This window comes from Xiphias gladius, chromosome 13, assembly GCF_016859285.1.
Source record: "Xiphias gladius isolate SHS-SW01 ecotype Sanya breed wild chromosome 13, ASM1685928v1, whole genome shotgun sequence".
In the NCBI taxonomy this organism is placed as follows: Eukaryota; Metazoa; Chordata; class Actinopteri; order Istiophoriformes; family Xiphiidae; genus Xiphias; species Xiphias gladius.
The window spans coordinates 12,044,666-12,070,513 of record NC_053412.1 but is presented as its reverse complement, the minus strand read 5'-3'; the positions used below and the strand labels follow the sequence as shown (position 1 = coordinate 12,070,513).

The window sequence follows — 25,848 nt, the reverse complement described above, 5'->3', positions numbered from 1 at the left end:
ATGGCATTAATACTAGGATGTGCAAAATGTTTCTCTGCTAAGAAGGAATCTTTGAGGACATGGAAACCACCGTTTATCTTCATCACACACAAACCTCCCGGAACAAATTCTCCCCAGATAAAGGAAGCTTTTATGTTATTTGTCTACCACTGGCTGCAAACTGCTTCATCCTGGATAACAGATGTCATTCTGTTGCATTGCCCTTCCCAGGTTTATGGCTGAGATCACATTTCAGAACAAATATTAAGCTGTGTCAAACAGGGAATCTGAATGTTATAAGATGGAATTTGTGTAATACTTAAGGTGCCTGTCACTATTCCGTGTCCGTGTACAAAGAGAAGTAAAATCCCGCATAATTATAATAGGCTTATATAATTCTAATCTTTCTCTTTTACACGCTGTGCAAGTAGAAAAGAGACTGCAGCTGGGGACGGAGAGGCTATTTTAGTCTGTGGACATAGCCATTTCCTTTTCTGCCTCCTGACTGATCTCCTCGTCGTCAGTCTCCTACTCATTAACAAAACGCCCGGGTGGAGTGGCCGGGAAGTGCTTATTACAGCAACCATTTTTTTCCAGAAAAAGGACATTAATATTAAGCAATAATTCTGGAACCTAACAAGATCTCAAGGCCTCGTCTGTTCTAAATGTGTTGAAACACTTTGTTTTTCCACTGAATTGCAAATGGAAGTGTCAGTTGAGCTGAGTACTCCGTGTTTGTCAAATTATGGAGGATAAAGCTTTTAGCAAGCCAGAGGGTTTCTTCTATTTTCTGCTGAGCCAGAGTCACAGTCAATTGAACGTTAAATGATCAGTTTGGGAGCGAAGAGCCTGTGATCAATGCCCTAATGGTGGAAATACCAATGTTCTGTCTCTGTGATGTAAGAGCACTGAAACTGACTCTGACAGCCTGTCTCTCAGGTCTGCAGCTCGCCTCTCCCTCTTGAGAGAAAGTGTGCGTTTAGTGTGTCTGTCTGTGCGTGGATATGGAAGAAGTTGGCACACCGCATGAAGATTTCAGATTTTTATGGTGAGAACATGCTGTGAAAAAGGAGCAAAGCAAGAACACGTGCGTGTACAAAGGCGTACCAGAGAGAGTCCAGCAGGGACAAATTTACATCACTGGATGCTGCATATTTTTATTGAACACATTTCCTGCGAGAAATTGCCTTGATTGTTTCTGTATATTACAGCTTAATCAGTGAGAAAGAAAAACACACGGCAGACTATTCCCAAGTTTGTGCTTTGATATTCTTATGAAGCCAAACACCACAGAGTAACTACAAGATTTCACTGATCAACACGGCGCTAGATCACAAACATGACACAGAGGATCCTTCGAGTCATTCACCATTTTGAAAACATTCTAAACTTGGCCTTCTTCATGAGGCACATTTTTTTTTTTTTTTTTTTTCAGTTCTACTAATTCTTAGCGAAGTTTAAGAAACATTTTCACTGCTTTGAGAACATTCAAAGCATTTGCTAATTAATTAAATAAATACATTTCACAACGGCAGTGCCAAAATAGCCATTTAAAAAACAAAAAACAAAAAAAAAAACGGAAATACAAAATGTTTATGTTGCCATGACAAATACATCCATCATAAATAATAAGACACCATTCGGCAGTCCAACAAATCGTTATGAGGCTATGAGGGCAGGAGGTTCTTGGCAGATTCACAGCGGAGGCGAGACAGAGGGAGATGGAGGGAGGAGAGTAAAGCACAATGAATCATACAGCGATCAATCAGTGCATTGGTGTTTTTTAGTTCCCCGTGTACTCTTCACCACCGCACCACCTGGCTGCTGTAGTCCTCTGTGGTGGCTACCTCCTCAAGCACCTTCACCTCCTCTTCCTCCTCCTCCCCTCCTCCTCCTCCTCCCAGTCTCCACAGCTCAGCCAGATAGGTCCTGTGCAGCCGCTGCCTGTGCTGCCTCTCCTGCCGCCTCCTCAGCCGCTCCTCCTGGTGCTGCCTCTGGCGGTTGTACTGGTAGCGCCGCAGGAACAGCTCCTTGGCGTAGTCGTACAGCTCCATGTCGAGGGCGTTCAGCCCCTCGATGCGCCACCGCACCTTCTCGCTGATTCCCACGCTGGCTGCGCGCGTGCTGTTGATCTGCGTGAAGGCCCTGATGAAGCGCAGGCCGAACGTCCGCTCGAACAGGTACTGCGTCTTGCGCTGGAACTCCGTCAGGCCGTAGAAAGCCATGTTGCGCAGGTTGGCCTTGGCGCTGGCGAGCAGCACGTGGCCCCGCTCCAGCTCGCTCATGGAGGACATGTTGTAGCAGCCCACCAGGCTGAGGTCGGCCAGCATGCGGACCTGGCGGTTGTTGGCGAGGTTAGAAGGGCAGTTCATGAAGTCTGCCAGGGGGACACCTGTCCAGTCTTCACCGCTGTAGCAGGCGGGGAGCTCGTCCTGAGTGGGCGGGCGACCATCACACATGTGGAGGGCTGTTTTCCACGTGGCCCCACGCTGCACATGCTTCCACTCACTGAGGTAGCGTGACACGGGGTCACGTAGCATGGTGATGTAATAAAAATTCCTGCGGAGACAAATAAAGCGAAACTTCAGATGAGGTGTCTAGCATGCAAGTTAGCTCAAAGACGTATATTATCCTATATTGTGGCCGGACTGCCTTCATGTGACGGAAAGGAATAGTTCGACATTTTGGGAAACGGTTATTTTATATCATCCCTTGATTTAGATCAGAATAGCGATACCACTCTCATGTCTGAACGCAAAATACGCTATATCCAGGATTCGAAACTGTGAGGAGACTGTGCCCATCCAAGAAATAGTCCCATACATAAAACCCCTGTAAAACCACAAATTAACATTCTTACACTTTAGTCATGGTCTTTCAATGCCAAGCTAAGCTAACCGCCTGCCGGCTTTAGCTGTATTTTAGCATACAGACATGAGAGTGGTATCTGTCTTCTCATTTAACTCTCGACAAGAAAACAAACAAGTGCCTTTGCCAAAATGTCAAACTATTCCTTAAAACTGCATTTTTCTTTTGACCTTCCTTTTCCTTTTTTCCTTTTCCTTTTGATTACGTGCTGCTCTGAGTTCCCCTGCTAGCTAGCCTTTTTTGAGACATACATTATTTCAGGTTTTTTTCATCACTTTTCATGACCTTCTTAGCTTTGCATAGATAATATGGTTTTTATTTCAGTCAGATAGTCCCAGCATCCTCCTTCAACTGAATTACAGCCGCACAGAATATTAACTTTAGAACAGTACCTGTGTGTGCAGTGAGTGGTACAAAGGTTAAAGAAACTGTCTTGGAAAACACACGGAACCACATTTTCAGCACAGTGAAGGAGGATGAAACTATACATCAAATTTCTCATATCCTGCTGCAGGTAAAAAAGAAATATGAGCCAGGAAAAACCACAGCGCTGGAAGTATATAGTGTGCAATGAAAGTGTGATTATGGTTTGAATGAAAAACATCATTGAATGTGTCTTAAAGTGTTCTATAGTATAATGACATAGAAAGCAAAGCAAGCATGTATATAGCATTTGATATCCTGCAGATATGAAATTATTTTTGTTTTTGTCACACCAATTTGCTCCTGGCTGCCTCTGGTAATACTTTTTTTTTTTTTTTTTTTTCATGTTTATGGGTCACTCTGATCTGCCACAAACAGTGCTTCAAAAAATTTCTGTAACCCTGCCTGCACGGAAACCTTTCAGCTAACAAACACAGGTTTCGGCTTTTATCTACTGAGATCAGTGACGACCGGCGTAGCAGCGAGGTGACTGAGGAAGTCAGCGCCGGCAGAATTTCAGCCATTTTCAAGAATTTTTTTTCAAAAGGAAAACAACCTAGATAAAAGGGTAATTGAAAATGTCCGTCTTCTGTGCAAAGATCACCATGACCTCACGGTGTCAGGCAGAAACCAAATGTAAAGACGAAATAAAAAGCTGAACGTTTTACTCCTTTCACTCCACAGGCCTGCAGTTTATTTTCTGGGAGCTCTCAGTTAACAGCTAAATAAAGAATTCAGATTCAAGGACATTTTACGGCAGTGGTGCTCTGGAAGCTTCTCTTTTAAACCCTATTACATGAATGATCAGTCTTCAATAAATGCCGCATTCCCTTTTCCCTATATACAGTCTCATAACTCATTGATGTTCCTATCCATTCGATTTTCTCAATTTGGCTGATAAGAGCACAGACGGCTGCGATGAGCTGGATGGGCTCCCTAAATCAGATCCCTTTATGGTTTGTAGGTTTCTTTGTGTACAATATATACACGCTCAGTACCTCTGAGAGTGTGTGACTGTGCGAGTCGATGAGGACAAGCTTGGACTGTTGGCGCTGACAACAACAGCGCCAAGACACACACTTGCACATTCCACAGATGGACGTTGTTTGCCCCGGGTGCATATGTGACGGTCACAGACTCGTGCATTATACAAAATGGCTGCGTTCGAATTAATTTGAACGCAGCCATTTTGTATAATGGCTGCGTTCGAATTAATTTGAATACGTTATGTGTTAGTTAGTTAGTTTGTTCAGTTAACACTTTGGAAAAGTGAAACCCGTACCAGCCACTGGCTTTGCTCGAACCAAGAACTACGAAATGCTATGCTAATGGTAAGTGAGAAAAACGGGGCCTTTCGCGCTGTCAAAGATGTCTCAGAATTCTCTATTAACTTAAATGGCTGAGCACAGAGACAGACGTTTCGCCGTAAGCGCCTTTTACGCATAATGGAATTCGTTTCTACATACAAAGTAATGTACAGTATAAAAAGACCGCGTTTAGTGTTGTCATTACAATATGCAGGAAGTGTGGAAGAACGGAGGATTAAGTGTGTGTGTTCGAATCATCCAGGGCAAACAGATAACATTAGTAAGGTACCAAACTAAAAACAGCCACATTCACCATGTTTTATCTCACTACTCGGATTAATAGAACAATTGGCAACATTTGATGCTGAACTTGGATCATACAATACACTTACTGCTCTATGTTATAAAAGGCGAGTGTACCCGTAGGTATCTTTCCACATCACCTGACCTCCACACCCACTGCACACCTGCTCCAAATTTCCAAATCAGTTCAACACACTTTTTGTCTCACTGTTCCTGGCTCCTTTCGTAAATGACCCCCTTACTTGCCTTTTTTTTGGCAGCCTGTTCTGCCTGCCTGCTGCAAAACTCTTTTCAGTGAATTATGCTTTTACCTCGCCAGTTTCATCTACAGTTCCTGTTTGTTGAGTCCTGTTTTACTGAGCTTTTACAAATTTCACTTTCCTGAATTTTTTAAAAGGATAGATAAGATAAGGCTTTTACGAAAGGGTTCACTCACAACAAAAAGACTTAACTGCAGTCATTTCTTGAGATTAACTGATACAGAGGACATAGAACAAGTGATTTGTCTCATTCTGCTGGTAGAATTTGTCACTTTCTTCTAAAAAAAAAAAGAAGAGAACTTTAAAAGTCAGTTTTAGATTTGATATTATTTGATACTTAACAGCTTTGTTTGGCGATTATACTGTATATACAACTATGCTTAAAGGTTTGCCTTTTTTTGACACTAGCATGGTACATTCTGTTAAGATGCACTGACCTCCATTAGTTGAGTCCTCTATTTCTAAATCTGCTGTCTATGAAATATAAAAGCAGCAACCATGTAAAACTGGGGCTTTCACAGTAAGACCATCTGCACAGCTGTACTTGTTTCAGGTTCACCTCTAAACGGAGAAAACTTGATCAATTGACGGAGAAGTTGGGTTATTGAGGAAAGAGTGCACAGGCAAACAGCCTCAAAAGGTCTACAATTTAGCAAATACTTGCCAAACGGCAGCTATCAATCAGTTGTGATATATGCTTAAGTGAGTGCCATGATGATATCACTGCAGAACCCACCCGCAGACAGACACACCACCCAGAGATAATGGCCATCCACAGTGGGAGCTAAGTGAATTACCCTGCCATCTTCGCCGGGTTGAACGGACAGCACTTGATGGATGGACACACACGAGCGCCTCACAAAGCGGCCTTTGTTGTACTTCCTGGAAAACAGCTCACTCTTTTCCTCCTCCTGCGCCTATCGTCTATCTGTACAGCTAACCGCGAGACAGCCAGATCAATAAATGTCCATGCAACCCCACCTTTCTGTGTCTGTGCTTTCATTGACAAAGAGCAGCAAATGTCAAAGCTCTCCTCTTACTCATGTCAGGGACAGAGGCACGGTCAGATTATGAAGGTCAGGAATAATTATTTGTTGGATGAATTGCTGAGCTTTTCTAATACAGGGAACAAAATGTCACTTTGATAGAGCTCTTCATGGCATATATACAAGTAGAAGGTGACCAAAGCATCACCAGTAGGAGGTGCTGATTTGATCCAATTGTCTAAAAGTATTTTTCTGTAAATCCATTTCACTCGAAAATGGAATGTCATTGCTTCTTAAACCTGCAATAATGACTTTTTTTCCACTTTGGGCAGACAACAAACTGGAAACACAACACTTCCATAGTATCACCTTTTTAAAATAGATACGGCTAACGTGTAAACGAGCAGTTGCACATCTAGACATCCAGTGGATGTCTAAAGCGAATTGTTTGTTGGTTGATGACGTTCTCCTGAGCTAAAACAACTCCTCTTCACCATCGATCTCTCTAAAACATCATCCGTCATCCGCTTCGGTTTATTCCATTACGGTGCCTAAGCTGTCTGCTAATGTGCTAAATGGCTTTCAAGTCTTTCAGGCCTGAATAGGACACTGTGGGAACATTTCTGGTGTTATCATATACCCGACTGATTGAGACAAAATCGAATGTTCTCAGACAAATTTGAGTGAATATACTAGCCACCAAAGCTACTCTGGCATATAATAGCGCAGTCATTGTCAACACACAGCCACACAATTGTGTGTGATCATGCAAGGGTGTTACTAAAGGTAAAGTTAAATCACCTTGTTGCATTTTACTACTGATCAATCCGACGCCTCATTCATGCCCTTCTCCCTGCCTGTCACCTTTCTCACCACAGCAAACCTGCAAACACTATTGATTGACCGCTCGCCGTCTCTCTCCCTGATTGTCTCTCTCTCACTCTCTATATCACCATCAAAAAGCTACAGGGGAAACTCACAGCAAAATATCGATACCCGCCTTGTTAATGCACTCGCTACAATCAAGGACACTGTCAGTCTCATGATTAAAGCCTTGATGGAAACTATTTAAGCCACTGAAGAGGCAGCCCATACAAAAGTACCTGAATCTTATTTATTTTATCTTTTGAAAAATGAAAAAACATCATGTTGCTTTTAGTTGAAGCATTTCTGAAGAGCGGTTTCACTGCTCCAACTCAGCCCCACAATAAAAGCTGTCAATGAAGTATCGCTTTCCAAGCCATTTCTATCAGCCAAATTGCGAGAAGAAGCAACTTTGAAAACAAGCACAGGACTCCACATCGATTGCTCACTGAGGTCAGAGTGTTAATAACTTGCACAGTTGAAGCAAATCCATTTTAATGGGGTTTCTGTGCCCACAAGGGATCCTTTAACTATTGCCTCCAAGAGAGAACTACTGTATGACAAGAAACAAGACAAAGTCAAAACCTACTATAAGGCTGGACAGCGTACGGTCAATGTGCAAAGTTGAGTAGGTGAAAATTGTTATGGAACCACTGAAAAGAAAACCTTTCAATGGAAAAGTAGCTAAAGCCTGCTCAAAAGTTGCTAAATGTCGCTAGATGACGTAAAATGCTAATTACCATATTCATGATGTCATCGCATCATATTTGTATTCTGCCTATTGTCAGCTGGCTTCAACCCTTTATCTGTTTGCTTCTTTCCTACTCTCTGTGCTCAAATATACACTAATCTAATACAGTTGAATTCCCAATAAAGCTGATGTCATTTACATGTTTTTCTGTTTCTGTTGTCAGACAATGGACCCAGTATGAAATAGTCACTTCCAAGCCATTTCCAGCACTGCTAGAATCCGCAACAACGTCTGACAGTATAACCATACACATAATTTAAAGACAGCGGCTGTGCTGTCCTTTCCGCTAGATTTTCCTTTACAAGCTCAGTCACGTCTGTTTCAGCTGCCGTGCGGTCGACTGAATGAGAGGCTTAGAAAGGTGTGCCAGCGTTCGCTGGCCAATACTTGCAACTCTCTTCCGTGGAAAGTAACTAAGTTTGTTGAAAAAGTTGCTAGATTAGTTGCTAGATGCTTTTTTTGAAGAAAAAAAAAAGGGTCTGAAAAGTCGTTAAATCTAGTGAGAAAGGCACTAAATTGACAGCACTGCCTGTAAAGGTCTCTAGTCTGTAGTCACATGCTGTCTAACAGTTCGGTTTTATCTCCTTAAATATCACTTTTGCATGCTCCTTTGGTTGTGATAATGTCAGCTTTGCTGAAAGTTTTAGCCTGTGAGTCACTTTATTTCACACATCAAAAAGAGGAGAATTAATCTCTTAGAGGAACAAGGGCACTATAAAAATGTAGTTAATTTAATCTATTTATTTATATATGAGATAATATCACTTGTTTCTAATGCGAATACTCCTAGTGTCCGCTTTGTTTATTTAAGAGTTTGACTAAACTGTTCATGTGATTTTACTGTTTGAAGTAGCCAATATATGTTGTTGTTTGTCTTTAATAATCATCCCAACTTCCGGATACTAATACTATCTAAAAGTGTTTAAAGCTGCTCTACACAATATTCTTATGTTAACAATGGATCAGATGAGTATGATTCATGTGGAAGGTGTCACTAGCAGTGATGAACCCACAGGGAATTTTCATCCAACTCCCTCATGGCTCCCCTTTGCTGTACGTCTTAGCGTCTTTCAGCTCACTCTTTCGGTTATACGGCCTGCAGCTTTAATGTTTTGGTTCACTCTCATTTCTCATAGTGTTGTTTCCAGATGCTGCAGGCATCGGATTTCACAAAGGAATGCTAATGTTGGTTTTGGGTCTGCTAGACGTGTAAATAGGCAACACTGTGCTAACACCTTAGCCATGTCAAATTCATATGAAAATAATATTTCAATAATGTTTACAGTTTGGCCAAAAACATCAGTTAATACTTTGCAAAAGAAGAACTGTCTTTCTATATTTTTGTAAATTAAAGGCTTACTCAATCAAGTGTCATGACTTTTTCACTGCTGACTCTTACAAATTCCGCCTTATTCTACTTGCTTTTGAGACACTGAATTTCATATCAAGATTTGTGAAACAAATCCTTGTCAAAGGTCCTGAATTTTTTTTTTTCCTCAATCAGTGTCTTATTACAGTACGAGCAATGAGGTCCAACATGATGAGATTTTTCTTTGAAAGCTAGAACAGTTTTGGTCATTTTAATATGAAGGCTTCATGTATTTGTGTTTTCTGACTGGTTTTTTGAAGTCACTGGGACTCAGATTTAAAAAGGTGCGGCCCCATACTTCTGTGCACCAATCAGAATTTAGCAACATTTTTCTCAAAGTCTGATAACAGTTGTGGGGTTGTTTGCTTAAGGCCACTGTCTGGAATCTGATGAATTCACAACCACACAGTCCTAATGAAGCAGATTAGCTAAATTTTTGACTGGTAAACTCTCAGTAAATAATAACTAAGAATTTAACTTTAATTCCTGCTTATTCATTCATGAATATTTATTGTTTTAGAAAAAAGTTAAATTTTGAAACCAAGTTTTTTAGGGGCTTTAACAGAAAGAAAACAATTACCAGAATTTTACACCAAACTACACCTCAAAATGAAACCAAAGCTCTTGTTAAACTGGCCATTTTTGCGGTGACAGGGGAAACGTTGGATGAACAACAGGGAGAACGTGCAGCTCTTAGTCCAGGAGGGATATGTGGATATACTGATTTTGGTGAAGCAGATAAAATATTAGCCTGGTTCGAGTTTCAGCGTAACCATCTTGACTGTGGGTTAATGGATCTCTTGTGGGAAGCAGGAGTGACACAAACGGGAGCTATAAAACACAGCAGAGGGATACAAATTCCAATAAAAGTAAATGAGAAAGAGAATTAGACAAATGAAAGAGGAATGTCAGAGAGTAGAGATCCAACAGCGGTAGGTGTGTATGTTAAAGGCTATGTTATCAAGATGACCGCGTTGCACAGAGACCAGGGAAGTCTAATCACATCAGTCTCTGGACCAGGATGTCAAGTGGGATCCAGTTTCACTCATGTGATTCTCTGTCTCGTACCAATTTAATCTTTGTATGCCAATTACAGGCAAAATGATCCCAGTGCCCATCTGCGCACAGCAGGTTTTTCTATCCAACAAGCATGCGCGCGTACACACACACACACACACACACAAACTACAACACTATCCACTCTCTTTCAGCCCAAAACGATCTGTCAATAATGCCCTCTCCCCTCCAAAACATAACCCAGTTGTAGGGAGCAGCGGCAGGTAACACTATTTGATAAATCATACAGATGTACAGATTAAGAGGGAGAGAGTGAGGAGAGAAATGATGAACAGGGAGAGTGGCGCTGCACTGTGATCTTCATTGGTCGCAGTTATGAGATGCTATTTTGGGCAATAAAGGAAAAGCCCCAGGGATGCTGGTGTTGAGACGAGGGGACCGAGAACGCTTCCAGAAAGACAAATTGTCCAGGCCAGCAAGAGTGTAAAGATGTGGTTTCACTGAAAACTACATGATAGACTATGTGAGGAGCTGCAGCCAATATACACTTAAACAAATGAAATTATGCAGAGTATTTCAAAACAAATTGAGGTATCATCTTTGCATAAAAAACATCTTCCTCTGGAGACAGGATCATCTGTCTGTATTCATGAAATTTTGGCCGCGTTTCAGGTAGCTACATTCCTCCAGAGTTCCTAGAGTCCATTTGGTTTTTAAATACACCCACGGCAAGAATAGTGTTGAGGAGATCCACGCCCACCAAGAACCTGGCGTGCGGAGCTTTAGTAGCTTTAGCGTCTTAGCCTTAGCCTTAACCTTTGCTTGACATCTTAATCTTTGCAGCTTTGTGAGGTGTCAGGCAGTCCTCTAGGTCCATCTAGATATGTAAAGGATAAATGGGTGACTGTACTCTGCAAAGGTCACATCTACCCACGCAAAGTGCCAAGGACTTTCTGAAAGGCAATCCAGTTTTTTAGCAGTATATGAAGGCTGCTTTGAACAGTTTGCCTTATGGTTTCTTGCAGCATTTTGCCATTGAGCATTAGTGATTTACAGCTTGTACCCTTCCTATTATTATGACTCTGTAAAATCACAAAACATAAGATTTTAATTAGTATGCTATATCATATACTAATATAAGACTAACCTGGTCAATAACAACCTAGAAATCAAGTGAGATAAAGGACTTTGTTGAATCTACTCCAGTCTCATACAACTAAGTCCATGCATTTGTTACTTCTAGGATGGATTATTGCAATTCCTTATAATCAGGCTGCCCCCAACAAGACACTCCAGCTGACGCAGAATGTTGCTGTATGTGTACTGACAAGAACTAGGAAAGGAGATCACATTTCTCCCACATTAGCTCCTCCGCACTGGCTGCCTGTAAAGCAGGCTTAGAACTCGCAGCTCCGGAGGCAGGTTTTTCTGCCTCCGGAGCTGCAGAGTCTGGGTCTGTGTCTGCAAACCACCTACTGCCCCCATGATCCTGCTCAACACCCACTGCTTCAATTATTAATATTAGTCTTATTATAAGTCTTATACATCTCTATATAGAGCTTGAATTGTGCTATGTCCCAGTTCTCCTCAGGGTTTCTTCCTGTTAAAATGCAGTTTTTCCTTGCCACCGCCGCAAGTGCTTGCTCATGGGGGACTGTTTGGTCTCTGTAAATCATATCGCAAAGAGTACGTTCTAGACTTGCTCTAGATGAAAAGTGCCCTGAGATAACCTCTGCTATGATTTGGCGCTATATACGTTAATAAAACTGACTTGACTTAACTAGAAAATTGAACAGTTTTATTCCATAATAATTTATACCATCCATCCTACCAAAAAGTCCGTCAGCACAAAATAGAAACCACGAGGCATTTTAATGGATAGCACATAATGATCTGTCTAGCAGAGACTTCCTCCCTGTGAGGCTTTTTTCTCTTTTACCAAAAGGGACACACACTATTTTGTAAAAGAGGAATCTTCAATCCAGTCGACAGGTTTCTGTATGAATCTGGACTTCTGGATTAATCGGCCCCTTCCTCCTCCCTTCTATAATAAAACCTGTCTTCGACTGCCCCTAATCCCCCTAAGGACTGTGGAGATTACCAAGATCCTCTGAATATCTCACATTTCTCACAAGAATACAAGACACTGCTCACTGTCATTAGGAAGCGCACCAGTGGGGTTGATTTAACAGAACCACACTGTTTATTAATAGTAATTCCTTTTAACTTGATCCTATACTGCAATAAACAATTAACCACATTTTTAAAAGGTGATTAAAGACGTTCTTTCCTAGAATTCAGTGATTTCCTATATTCATGTAACTGCAATGGAAGCTTCTTTTTATGGAAACTAATTTCTGCCCCTTACAAAAATCCATTATTATGAAGTGTTTTTTCTCCATAATTATCAGATATTTAAAAGATACTCTCTTACTCTTGTAATTATGAGAAAAACTTTCTTAAAATTATGAGATATCTTGTGCTATCTTGTAATTATGTCTATCTCATAATTATGGGACAATTTCTCATATCTTTGAGATGTTAAGGCACAACTTAGCATCTCATAAATACAAAAGAAGTAAGTGACAATATTTTGAAAGGAGTCACTTGTCAAAATAACAATTGATGACAACCAGAATTATCGTAGTTTGAATCCCATAATTAAAACCATGATTTATTTTTATTTATTTTTAAAATGATTCAATTTGATTATATCATGGAAATAGGACAATGGTCATGGAATATATCATGATGTCTTTCCAGTCATAATTATGAGATAATTTCTTGGAATTATGAGGAAAATGTCATAATTATGAGGAAAAAGGGTGATTTAAATCAAGTTCTTTCAACACACACTACAATGGAACCCGTCTTATGGAAGCCCATTTCCACCATGTGGAAAAAAAAAACTCACCACTACTAAGTCTTTTTTTCAATGATTTCAGTGGATAATCTACTAATTATATCTAATAATTATAAGAAAGTTTTTAATTTTAGGAATGTTTCTCAGTCTGAATTAGGAGAAGTAGTTTCATATTTTTGAGATGGTACGTCAAAACTCAATATACTGATGAAAGAAATAAGTGAGGATATTCTGACTTCATTTGTCAAAATGACAAAAACCACTGGGAAAAAAAAGGTCCTGGGTTGATGATAACCAGACATATCCAAGTCTGGTGCCCACAATTAAAACTAGATTCTTTGAAAAGCTGATTTTAAATGAATTATTGTATAGTGGAATACAGGATCAAACATAGTCTGCTAAGTCTGCTAAGTGATAATAATGGGAAAGTTTCTTATAGTTATGAGAAAAAAATGTTCTTTCAACACACAACAAAGGAACCTATCTTAAAAAAAAAACTAATTTCTGCCACTAAGTAAAAAATTATGAGATAGATACTTAGAAATTGACTTGGTTTTGAATTTTTGCGGGCATAAATTGATTTCCCATATACCTTTTACACAATCTCCAATTAGCCTCTGCCTAAACTTGCAACAGTGATACTGGGTAACTACAGATTTTAGCCTTTGATGTCTTGACATGTCTACAACACGTATTTACATCAACCTCCTTATGGTAATTACTAGTAGGATATTTGGGAATTTTCCTTCCAACTACATTTCAGTGACTGTATAAGTGTGTTAACACAAGCAGTAAAAATAACAGCAAAATCTCCCAGTGCTGGCAGAACAAAGTAGTCAAAATCATTATCAGTTCATTATCGTATTCACACTCATCTCCACACTCTCATTTGTCTATGGTTTGAATTTAACTGCAGATTTAAATATGGGGGTTCCAATGACTTATTCACATGAAGGACATGTTGTACCTTCAGATATGGCTTGAATAAATAAATGGGGTATTATAACTGAAATTTATTATAATGGTTAAGTTGCCATCCCAGCTACTAAAAAATTTTTGTAGGTGTATTGCAGTGTGAGAATTATTATCCCAGGATGTGTTTAATTGCATTTTGGAGTTATAAAATTGTTCTTAACTGAGGAGAATAAAAATATTTGTCAGTGATATTAGTGTAAAAGCAAGGAAAGAAAGTAAGTAACAACAGTAAGAACTATTATATTGGGCTCCACATGACAAAAATGGATGTAAGAATAGTTTAACATTTTGGGAAACAATTAGCTTAGCTTGACTCCAGAAGTAACTGTATCCTGCAAGTAAAAGTTTAATGCACCCCCCCTTAAAACCACAACTCTTTACATTTTGGATTGAGCAATTGAGATATATAGTATTGATTGATTTCATTTATTGATTGGTTGATTGGCTAGTGAGCTTAAGAGAACAACTTTTTAACTTTGGACAGAGCCAGTCTAGCTATTTCCCCCTGCTGTCAGATTTTATCGTAAGCTAAGGTAACTGGCTGGCTCTAGCTTCATATTCGGTGTAAACACACCGAATATGAAGAGAGTGGTATCAATTTTTTTTTCATCTAACTCTTGACAAGAGAGCGACTAAGTGTATTTCCATTAATGTCAAACTATTAAGGATCAAAAAACATTTAAGGGTGTAACGACTTTTGACTCAGGAAAATGTAAAAATAAAGTTTAATATAACCCCCGGTTTAGAGTCACTTTGGTAACTGTGGCATAATTTACCATATGCCACGTTATGCAAAAAGTTGATCATTTTAATGCAGCCAGGCGTCATCAGCAGGCTGGTGAAGAATTGTCGTGTCATGAGTCTGAAGAGACATACTGTAGCACATACCTCCAAGTGAGGACGCCTGACATCTACACCTCTTTAGCAAACACGCAATGTCATTGCCTTAGTCTCCTCCACAGACGTAAACCAGGGTTGTGTTAGCATGGGAAATATTGACAAAAACTAAAACTAAATGGTACGTGAGGAGATTTTTGTATTTTATCAGCCTCCATCACAACATTAGGCTGCAGTGTCGGATCTCCCAAAAGACCTGTACATTCACCCTTTGCTAACAATAAAACTCTGGTGGTGTCAGATACTGTACATATACTTTTCCACCCACAAGAAGTGACGAATCAGAACTTAAGTCAAATGCAAACTGTCTCCTAAAGCAAGACACGTAGAGAATCCAATTTTAAATCCTTATCCTGTTGTTTTAGTTTCCTTAACGTGAGTCAATGTAACGTTTTGGCTACAAGTGACAGTTCTGGGATTACGCTAAATGCTACCTTTTTAATATCTATCATACACCAATTTTAACCTAAACCTTGCTGACATTAACAAACATTTAGAAACCATATGGGTCATACTAGACCAAGTAAAAGCTGTACCAGAGAAACTCCGGAGTGCATTTAACTGAGCAAGGGTGTATATGAATTCAACTTTTAATTAAATAAGAATGTATTATTTCTTCCCTGAAAAGTGATGGTCCTATTTTAAGGCGTCACAGATCCACAGGGAGCAGTTTCTATGATTTCTGGCCACTGAAGGTCACTTTTTTTTTTTTGGACAGTCAGCATTCTTGTCACATTGAGATTTAACAACAATGTGTGGTTGTCAGCAGCTTGAAATAACTTGATGTGTAAGCTCAGAGACTGACATTAGAGTCAAAAGCAATGGTGACAGTAAAAGGACAGTATTACGCCTAAAGCATTACGAAATACTCTCTGCCTCAAACTGAACACATTTCCTCAATAATATACATCCCTTTTTGAAATCTGTGTATATGGGTGTCTTTAGCTGAGGATTTAAACTGACTTACTGTAACTGCAAAGGCAGATTAATGTCAAAAAACTTGCAACCAATGGTTTTTTTTCTCCCATATAGTCTATGTATTCCTGTGAAACATGGTTTAGCAAAAGGAAACAGATAATCATATCTAGAAAACTGCATTTTGATAAAATCATCTTTTTCATCATAATTTCATCCATGTTTTACTAGTAAACCTTATCAACTCAACAATATTTTCAAGCCCATTACGCCATTAACATCATCAGTAATAGGGTTCCATTGCCAAATTAATAGCTAAAATCACCTTAACTGTGTCCAGAAGGAACTGGGCTAATTAGACTCAGGCTGAACTGTGTTTTGGCCAGCCTGCATTCTATGCTCTAATCTGAAATAATGAGGTCAGTAATAACGTTACACTCTCTGACCGCTCAGTGTGAGGCTGGCTGCCAAGGATGAACAGGGCAGCCCGGCAACTGAAGCAGGATTGACATCTCGGCCTTACAGCAATTTTTTAGCCTGCTGCGATGTGAATGCTGTAGCCCCACGGTGCGAGCAAAGCCCTGCAGGAGTCTCTGACCAGTGGTTTGCCTATCAGAAAACTACTTGAACCATTGCATAAGGAGGGCAGATGGATAAATGCAGGTTAATTCAGCATATGCTACTTATGTCAGGAGTCAGGAGTGAATGGATAAAGAAGGGGACAAAGGTGCAAATAAAAGGAAAACCTACAGGAGATGAATTATGAATCTCAAGATGGCTTCTTATAAGTGTGGTGTGTCGTGATCAAGTCTATTACCATCAGTTTGCTGGAGGGTCCTCTAAACAAGAGCTAAATTCAACCAATTGCCCTGATTATAAAAAGATGTGGCATGGCCATGCCAGTATCGCTACACATGAGCTTTAACTAAACTAGAACTGGTTGCCATGCCAACTCGTCTGGTAACCAAGGAGCTAATTATTGATCACTCTCTCATTGTTTTTTGTGCATGCATCTACTTTCAAGATTTTTTTTCAAATGACAACAACTCACAACAAATAAATAATAAAAAAAATATAATTAAGAATATGAAGCATTTCCACCTTTTAAAGTGCAACTAAAGCCAGGTTTTTGCAATATCATGCTCTACTTTATGTATTTGCTGGTGTTATTAGTTTTTACACTGGTAGGATGTGTAGGAGAGAGGTGATTCCAAGGTGACTATGAATTGCGCAAAAGCAAACAGATGGTGCTTCTGTATTCAGTAAAGACCAGCAGGACAACAATTCCCTAATGTGAGAGATAGTCATCTTTTCATAAAGTGCAGTAATAAGATGAATCCAGGTGAAAGTCGTAATCTGTTACTGATACGCTGATGATGAAGGATGACAGAAGTTTTTACATAACTGAGATGTAGACTGTAAAAAAAAAAGCCTTGAAGTATGGGGTACATTCAGTGTACACTGAAGAAATTTTTTCACGATCAAAGTTCTGCTACACAAAATATTTGCAGTCCTTTTTTGGACTTTTCTCTAACCTTTGCTTTTGTAAATGAAATATTGAATAATTTCACTTTTTTTGTTATCGTTTTACAGTTATTTAAATGAAATTATCTCTGGTGGAACTGCTAACAACTCACAGTGTGTTTGAATTCACCTGTATTTCTGTTCACAACTTTATCTTTTCAGACAAAAGTAAGGGGTTGAGTTGCACACATTCTACTTGTACAGGGCAGGGTCTTTCAATGGCACATGTAATTGGTTGCATCTTGTATACAGTCACTTTTCCCCAACATTTTACATATTGATGATATCTTAGGCTTAAGATAAAGGTCAGTTGCTCCATACGCACAATTTTGTTGACAATTATAGCCCAGCCGTCCTTTTGTTGGAGAGTTTGACTGCAGCCATTTATGTGTGACTGCTTTCTTGCTAGGAGCCAAGAGTATTTTAAAGAGGTATTCATCCTTAGCCATGATTTTTCCTTGGGTTGTGACAAAGGAGCAAAAACTTCTGTCCCAAATAATTCCAATACTTCTTTATCAATCTCTTGCCAATATGAAAAAAGTAATGGGCAAGCCAAAAACAATGCCTCCATCATTCATTCTATCCCTGATAACTCCTCTTAATACATTTCAATTCTGGAGTCACAAAATATCATGTTATGTTCTTCCAACACCCATCCACTGCGACAAAGTGCAATGAAACAATCTTTCGCTTATTAATTGTAACCTAGAATAAGCATGTGATTTAAACACCACTTGAACTTTCACTGAAGAGATGAAAAATAGCGGTAGACTAACATCAGATCTGCGTGGAGTGATGAAGAGACTAACCTTCCTCCTATTAATACATGAAGCAAAGAGAAACACCATGTTTCCACCATGTTCTACAAGTGGTCTTCGGTGGTCACCGTTTGTGGATTTTTAAACGACATCATCTCGTTGTACTCTCTTCTTCTGCAAAGGTTTAAAGGCATCTGACTGGAGAATTAGTGCCATCAACCGTTTAAATCAATGCAAATAAAACTCCTAATATTCACACAACAGCACTGAATGGAAACATGCATTCATTTGCAGATTTTCTGGAAATTTGGTAAAAGTTCGAACTACATTTGGATGGAAAACTTTTTAAAATGTGACAATGGGCCCAAATGGCACATTCTTTTTTTTTTTGTAAGGGGTCACAAGCCAGTTGGAAACCACTGGTTGGGAGATAAATGAAGTGCAGATATTTCCCTCCGAAATGTAGTGAAGTAGAAGTATAAAGTAGCAGAAAATGTAATTATCCAAGTAAAGTACAAGTGTCTCAAAACTGTACTTACACAATTTGAGTAAATGTACTCTAAGAGGGATTTGTAGGGATGCCTTATGTTATATTTTGTGCTCAAGAGTTAAATAAACCAGTGAAGGGTGTGAGGGCTGAGATAAGACTCGCTGCAAACGACATCACACCCTGCTGGATGTAGCCTTAAGGTAAGTGTGGGTGTTATCCATTCCTATTGTGTTTGATCCCTGACTGTGTGCCCTCCTATTGCTATATGTGACTTGTATAAAACTAGTCATCCCTCAATATTAACATGCTATTACTAAGTTGGATTGTCTTTGGCAATCAAACTAGGAACAAATGATATTATTGCTTTATAAAATACATGAAATGGCTTCAGACTTATGAAACACTCAATGATTATATCTAAACTTTAGGTAACAAGTAGAGTATAAAGCAATAGGGATTATTTATATATTGGAAAAAAAACTCTCAGACTTATCTTCTTGCTTTTTAACCTCTCTTAACCTCTCTTAAGAACAGTGGGATCAGGGCTGAAATAAAAACAATTCTGCCAAAGCAGAGTAATCTTAAAGGATAGGTCAGAGTAGCATTAAATATTGTATTAAGCTGAGCAGTAACATGACTTAGTAACACACATGATATGCACATGCACTAACTCAGTTCCATTCCCTCTGCTACCATCATCATGTGCGTCACAGTCCATCATGGAGGGGCTACATTGCCGAAAGTGACAGGACAAGAGACTTTCAGGTCTGATAAAACTGCAACATGAAACCTTGTGGCAACACATCAAGTGCAGAATAAGCTCCGTGTAGTCTTTATTCAGCAGCTTTAACCAAAAATGACAGGATGGGTTCACTTATTTAACAAATTCGTCTATTTCCAGTGTGATGCAGTGTGATGGTTCCCTGATATTTTTTTTAATTGGGTGGACAGAAAATCAACCAATCATTATCCTTGGGAAATGAGAACTTCATGTAACACATTTTATGACTGTTGAATGAGTTATGACTCACAACTCGTCTGACACATTCACAGGTATAGAATTGAGATATGAGTCATGATGCATTTGGCTCAAATTTGATAGTTTCCTCTAGAATATGTACTGTATGTATATACAGCACATATGACCCTGCATCTGGCCATATGTGATGACTGTGCACACAAGACCACTTGTAAAAGCTCTAAGAGTTTACGGATCATCAAAGACTGAATATTACCTTTTTATATTAAAAAGATTTACGTTGCAACATCATAATCAGTGACGTAAAAGCATTTCAGGGGTGGCGACGACCTCTGACCTCTCTGTGGAAGGGCCAGGCAAAAGAGTATTTCACTGCAGGGATCAATGGAGTATCACATTATCAGTGAGTACTTTTCAAGATCGCTCGGTGCAGTGTCATATCATATCAGATTCGTCTGGTGCTGTGGTAAGTCACAGAAAAATCCCTCTCAGTCAACACTTACAAGAGTTTCTTCAGCGCTCATTAGGCCTGTGAGTTGAAACACAACTCTCTAATCAACACCTCCCTTGTCAAAATAATTCATACCAAAATAAACCGGAAAACTGCTGCATAGCCCAGATTTGGTCCCTCGTTTAAAAAAAAAGAAAAAAAAAAAGCTATAACTCATGTCTGTAATCAGCCTTGAGAACAGCAAAGTGCCAAAGTTAATGAGTCTTGATTTTCACTAACCAGTTATACTGAGTTGACAAGTGTTGACTGGATTATTGTTGACTCACTCATTGTGCTGATATGGCTCTGAGGCGCCGCTTCAAAATGATTTTAAAATCCTTAAATTAAGTCTGATGGGTTCCACAGAGGACAGTTAATGGATTGGAAGGATTCGTGAAGGGACTCCTGGTTCTTGTCAACTCCCTTTAACGCTCTCGGTAACATATGGAGATTTGCCCTCTGAACCAACTGCAAGGCAAATTGGTTTCCACACGCAGGTGGCACACCCTCAGAGGATCCTGCCCTTCTTAAGTGATTTACTCCCTTAAGCTTAGCTGTATTGGTTCTGTAATTACAGGAAACTGAAACAGACCTTCAGATGAGGAAACCGTCTGTCTTCTGGCTGCTTCTTCTGCTGGTGTTGACATGCCATGTGGTGTGCATGTTAACACTCCAGCTTTAACAGCTCTATGCCCTTCATTAAATACCATTAAGAACACACATTTGGCAAATGCAGCCCTGGAGAAAACTGAAAGCCAGGGGACTTGGTTCCACAACGTACACTGTAGAAAATGGGCCAGTTACTTTTGACTTTGTGCCTCTAGGTAAACAATGCAGGCTCTCAAAAGCTACTGACATAAATCATTTTGCATGCTCAAAAACATCTTTAATAATAATAATTATGTCCATAAATCTCTAACTGGGTAAACACTTATTCCACAACAAGTTGGAAAACTGTGAAAAATTCCTAAGGTCGTACCTTCAAATTGCTTGTTTTCTCCAACCAACAGTCCAAAACCTAAAGGTATTCAATTAATAATGATGCAAAACTGAAATAAGCAGTAAATGCCGTTTGGTCCATAAATGTCTTTCAATCCATTATCAAAATTACCTTCCATTAATTTTCTGTCAATCATCTAATCAATTAATTAAGTATTTGTTTCAGTTACACTCAGGGTTCTGTGTTAGTGCACTCATAACATTCACATGAGAGTGAACGACAGTCTTTTTTTGATTGATGACCAGTTCTCTTTGTTTAGTGACTGCTTGTTTGGTTGTTAATTTGCTTTGTTTTTTAATTAGCAGATTACTTGACCTTCTCATTTAGTTATTAACTTCTTAATTCATTCACTTGCTTACTCACTCAATATCAGACTGAGGGAGCAGGTGATAGAATGAATTAGAATGTCAGTAATGGGTAAGTGACTAAGTAAATGAATAAGATAATGAATGGGTGAAAAATGTGACTTATTTAATGTTAGGTAAATGAGTCTATTAGCAACACAGTGAACAGAGTAAGTGAGTGAGTGAGTAAATTCAGTATATGAATTTAGAGTGATTGAATCAGTGAAATGAAAAATGTGTGTGACTTGGGTGCGGGCCAGTCACTTGCCCACTCAGTAAATGAATGAGAGACTTCATATTAAGAAAATGAGTCCGTGAGTAAACTAGGGATCAATGATTAAAACTTTGTAAGAGTTTGTATTTAAGTGAGTGACTGAGTAAATTAATGAGTGAATAAAGGAATGACTCACTTAACGTAACAAAATGAGTCTGTGAGTGGCGCTGCTGAGCAGGGAGGATGTAGGATGTGTCTTGCAGTAGCTCCGCTGGAATTTGACTCTTATTTACTTTATTTGCATCATTCTGTAGCTTTTCTTGATACCAAGCTTTAATATTGCAGCTAATTACTTTAGTTAATTTATTTTCCAATCAAGGACAATATTTGATGGCGGATCGAGGGAATTATAATACTTCTGAAGTAGGCCGCAACAAGCCTATGCTATCTCCTGAGCCAGAACTCCAACGTCAGCTGGATGCTAACGCCATGGTGTTGCTGAACATAAGGCAGATGATGGACGAAATGCGCTCTGACATTATCAGCAAATTTGATTCAATCATCTGAAGGCAGTCAAAAGACAGATAACAGCGGCTCTGGAGCTTTTTGAGAGCAAATTGTCTCACATTGTGAGACTGGTCCAGACCTCGAGCATTTGGCTTAAGCAAGCTACCCGACCTTTAAGCTAATGTTAGCACACTAACTGCCCTGGTTGATCCCGTTCAGAGAAATGTGAGGACCTGGAGGGACATTCCAGATGTAATAATATTCGTCTGGTTGGTTTGCCCTTTATGCAGATGACCTCCTGTTGTACATTTCCAACCTGCCGGTCTCTGTCCCTGCTGCCCTTGCCACTCTTCAATCATTTGGTCAAATATCCAGATACAAATAGATCTTAAGCAAAAGTGAGTTATTTCCTATTAATACAGCTGCTAAGAATTATGCTTTACACAACCCACCCTTACACACAAATTTGAAGACCTTTTAAAGGTTTAACTTTAACCCCCTTTTTGACCCAGATCCTAGAAGACAGTGAACACTGGTCTTTGCTCAATCTATATTTGGTGGCTCGAGTAATTTGCATTAAAATTAATATTCTTCCACGATTCTCTGACATGTTACAACGCATAGCACTTTTCCTCCCACAGACCTTCTTCCGTAAAGTGGATAGCCTGAGTTTATCTTGAATAAGAAGGTTCCTAGGCTGCGTAAACAGTACTTGCAAAAGCCTAGGCCACTTAGAGGGATGGCTTTACCAAATCTCTGGTTTTATTATTGAGCTGCCAATATCAGGATTTTTAAATACCGTCTTCAATATGAGGTCTTTGATCCTCCCCCAACCCGCCTGATTATAGAGGCTAACTCTACCAAACCTGTATCATTGAAGGCTCTGATACACTCTCCTATTTATTTTTCCACTTGCCCCTATACTAAGAATGTGATTGTTAAAACCTTTCTAAGAATCTGGGTTCAGTTTAAGCGCTATTTTGGTCTATAATCATTTTCTACCTATGCCCCACTAGCTGCTATCATGTTTTTCCTCCTTCCGTTGCAAACAGTCTTTTCTTAATGTGGTCAAATCTTAGTATCAATACTTTCAAAGACTTGTATATTGATAATATTTTTAAATCATTTCAACAACTCAACAACAGATTTTCACTTCCCAGGCAACATTTTTTTCAGATATTTATAGGTCCATAGCTTTGCCTATAACACTTTCACCATGTGTACCAACCTACCTAATGATTACATTTTTGATGGTTTCCTGACAACAATCCCAGCTTTGAAAGACTCAATTTGATATATCTACAATCAAATTAATCTTCTATGTACAGAGTCATTAAAAAACACTACAGAGACCCTTTGGGAGGGAGATCTGGGGGAGGTGATACTAGAGGATGTTTGGGCGGGGATTTTAGAACATGTATACAAATCTTTTATTTTTGCAAGACATGGTCTTATTTAATGCAAAGTGCTACACTGTACATACAACACTGGCTTGGTTGTCTAAGATCTATGACAGTGTATCACCAGCTTTTGATGGGTGTCAGCAATCTCCTGCAAACCTCATACACATGGTCTGACTTTGCCCATCCTTACATAATTATTGGACAAAGATTTTTAATACCCTTTCAGAGATAACAAGGGGAAAAGTAGCAAATGCTCTGAGTGCATTGTCTGGGGTCTTCCCCTAAATTCCTTCCCTCCCTACATCCAAAAAGGATTTCTTAGATTTTGTCACCCTAATGGCTAGAAGACTAATACTGACCAACTGGTAAGCAGCAGTATCTCCCTCGAACACCCACTGGATAAGAGACATCCTTTATTTTCTTAGATTGGAAAAGATTGGACTGTCATTAAGGTGTTCCTCCAATAAATTTGGGAAAACATGGGGGTCCATTGTATCCAACTCGTTGAAGGGATATATTCCCCACTCATAGCTGATTGAAGCCCCTTTGGCGGTTTAGAGGGGTATCAGTATTCTGTGTGTTGTGGTGTGGGTGATATGCTGCTGTACTGACTATTAGTGTTTATTACGGACACGGTTTACCACTAACTGACTGACTGACTTATTATTTGTTGGTTTTTGATTGTGTTATTTTAGTTTTCGCAGTCTTTGTAAGCTGCTTTGGTGTTTGGCAATACATCAACTTTCACTTTTTATAATGTCCATTTATAAAAGGAATACACTGTATACCTTTTTGCTTTTTTATAAATGCTCTGAGGACACAATTGTATGTTCTTGAAAGATCATATTAACAAAGTTTAAAAAAAATAATAATAAAAAATGAGTCTGTGAGCAGCTCAGTGAATCAATGAATAAAAATATGAAATTGTAAGTGAGTGAGTGAGTGAGTGAGTTAGCAAACCAGCAGATTAGTAAGTGAATGACTGCTTTGATGTTAACACTAGTACAAGCAACCAAGTGAGTGAGTGAGTGAATTACTGAATAAGTTCATCATTTAATAAGATGCGCAAATGAACAAGTGTGTTGCAAAGTAAGTTGAAGAGTGAATGAACATATGAATGAGTGAGCGAGTAAATGAATGAGCAAATTAGTTAGTGACTTTAGAGAGTGGACAAATGAATGACAGATGTACAAATCTACATTCTCCATCTTATTCATTTATTAGGGTTAGGTTTATAAATGAGTAAGACGCTGTCTGCTTATTGACTACACCTGTCCGGCAGGTCCACCCCTCACCTCTTGCTCCTTTGGGCACTCTTCTTGTCCCTCTTGTTCATCACCACGGGCACACAGCTCGTGAGCTCGGTCCAGTCCGCGTGCAGCCCGCAACTCCAGCCGGTGGAGAAGCGGGAGAAGAGCCACGACTCGGCTTTCCCGGGCCGGTGGCAGGTGCATTTCCTCTGGCCGGCCATGCAGTCGCAGGGCTGCTCCAGCTGAATATTTTTCACCAGGTGCCGCCCAAACGTCGTCCCGCCGGTCTTCTGGATATGCAGGAACACCATCACATCATCCGCCCGGATGTTGAAGTCGACGTGCCTGTCCAGGTCCCGCTCCGTGAAGTTAAATCTGGACGTGATTTTGGAGGGAAGGTCCTCGTCCGCCTCCGGCTCCGTGTAAACTAACTCGAACCCTGAGGAGTACCGCTGGAAAAGCCCCTTCTCGTCGCTTCTGAAGTAGCAGGTGTTGCTGTCCGCCGGGCACACATACTGGTAGCCGATCATTAAGAAGAGCACCGCCGCAATGGGGACGAAGATGAGTCTATTGAACTTCTCCTCCATGGTGGGCAACTGCGAATCACACCGTCGGTAACATGTTGTCCGAGTCGTTTCCCCCCTCCCCGCGTCTCATCCTGCACTTTCCCGTCAGGTACGCGGTGCTACACTTAGTTCAAGCCAAGCGAGCAGGTACGAACGGTGCCCCGCTTGGGGGGGGGGGCAGCTTGACTGGCCTCTCGTCCTGCACGCGAACAGGTGCACTTTTTTTTAAAAAACTCGAAGCGGCCACTAAACATCCAGTCGTTTCCTAGAAGATTAACACATCTTTTTTTTTTTTTTTCTTTCCTTAAATGTGCCGGAACGAGGGGCGTAACTCGCGTGCAAACAACAGCTTTCCGAGGCGTCGGCGCGAGGCGGAACATCCAAACCCCCCCCCCCACACACCCCCCTTCGTGAGGAGCGCTCGGGCTCGGCTGTCCTGCCAGAGCCAACTGCTGATCGGTATCTGAGCCGGGAGCAGCGGCGGCGAGCTAGACCAAATGAGCGCGACGACTTCCTGTCGAGACTTTCGAGATAAAATCGTTTTCG

At 40.0% G+C, this 25,848-nt stretch overlaps 1 protein-coding gene across 1 annotated transcript; it reads right to left on the bottom strand.

Moving 5' to 3' along the window:
- Window positions 1-1,644: 1,644 nt before the first annotated feature.
- On the bottom strand, window positions 1,645-25,340 carry LOC120798202 (heparan-sulfate 6-O-sulfotransferase 3-B-like). The gene is made up of 2 exons (XM_040142310.1): window positions 24,782-25,340; window positions 1,645-2,538 (listed from the first exon to the last, which is right to left on the bottom strand). The coding sequence occupies exons 1-2, from the start codon at window positions 25,321-25,323 to the stop codon at window positions 1,782-1,784; spliced, it is 1,299 nt and encodes a 432-aa protein (XP_039998244.1). The 5' UTR covers window positions 25,324-25,340; the 3' UTR covers window positions 1,645-1,781.
- Between the last annotated feature and the right edge of the window lie 508 nt (window positions 25,341-25,848).

What these genes read in the sequence shown, in the direction of transcription:
- LOC120798202 (XM_040142310.1), bottom strand. Translation starts at nt 25,323, where the DNA reads ATGGAGGAGAAGTTCAATAGACTCATCTTCGTCCCCATTGCGGCGGTG. An exon ending in AGTGCCCAAAGGAGCAAGAG is followed by an intron (nt 2,539 to 24,781) that starts GTGAGGGGTGGA and finishes TTGTCTCCGCAG; the next exon opens with GAATTTTTATTACATCACCA.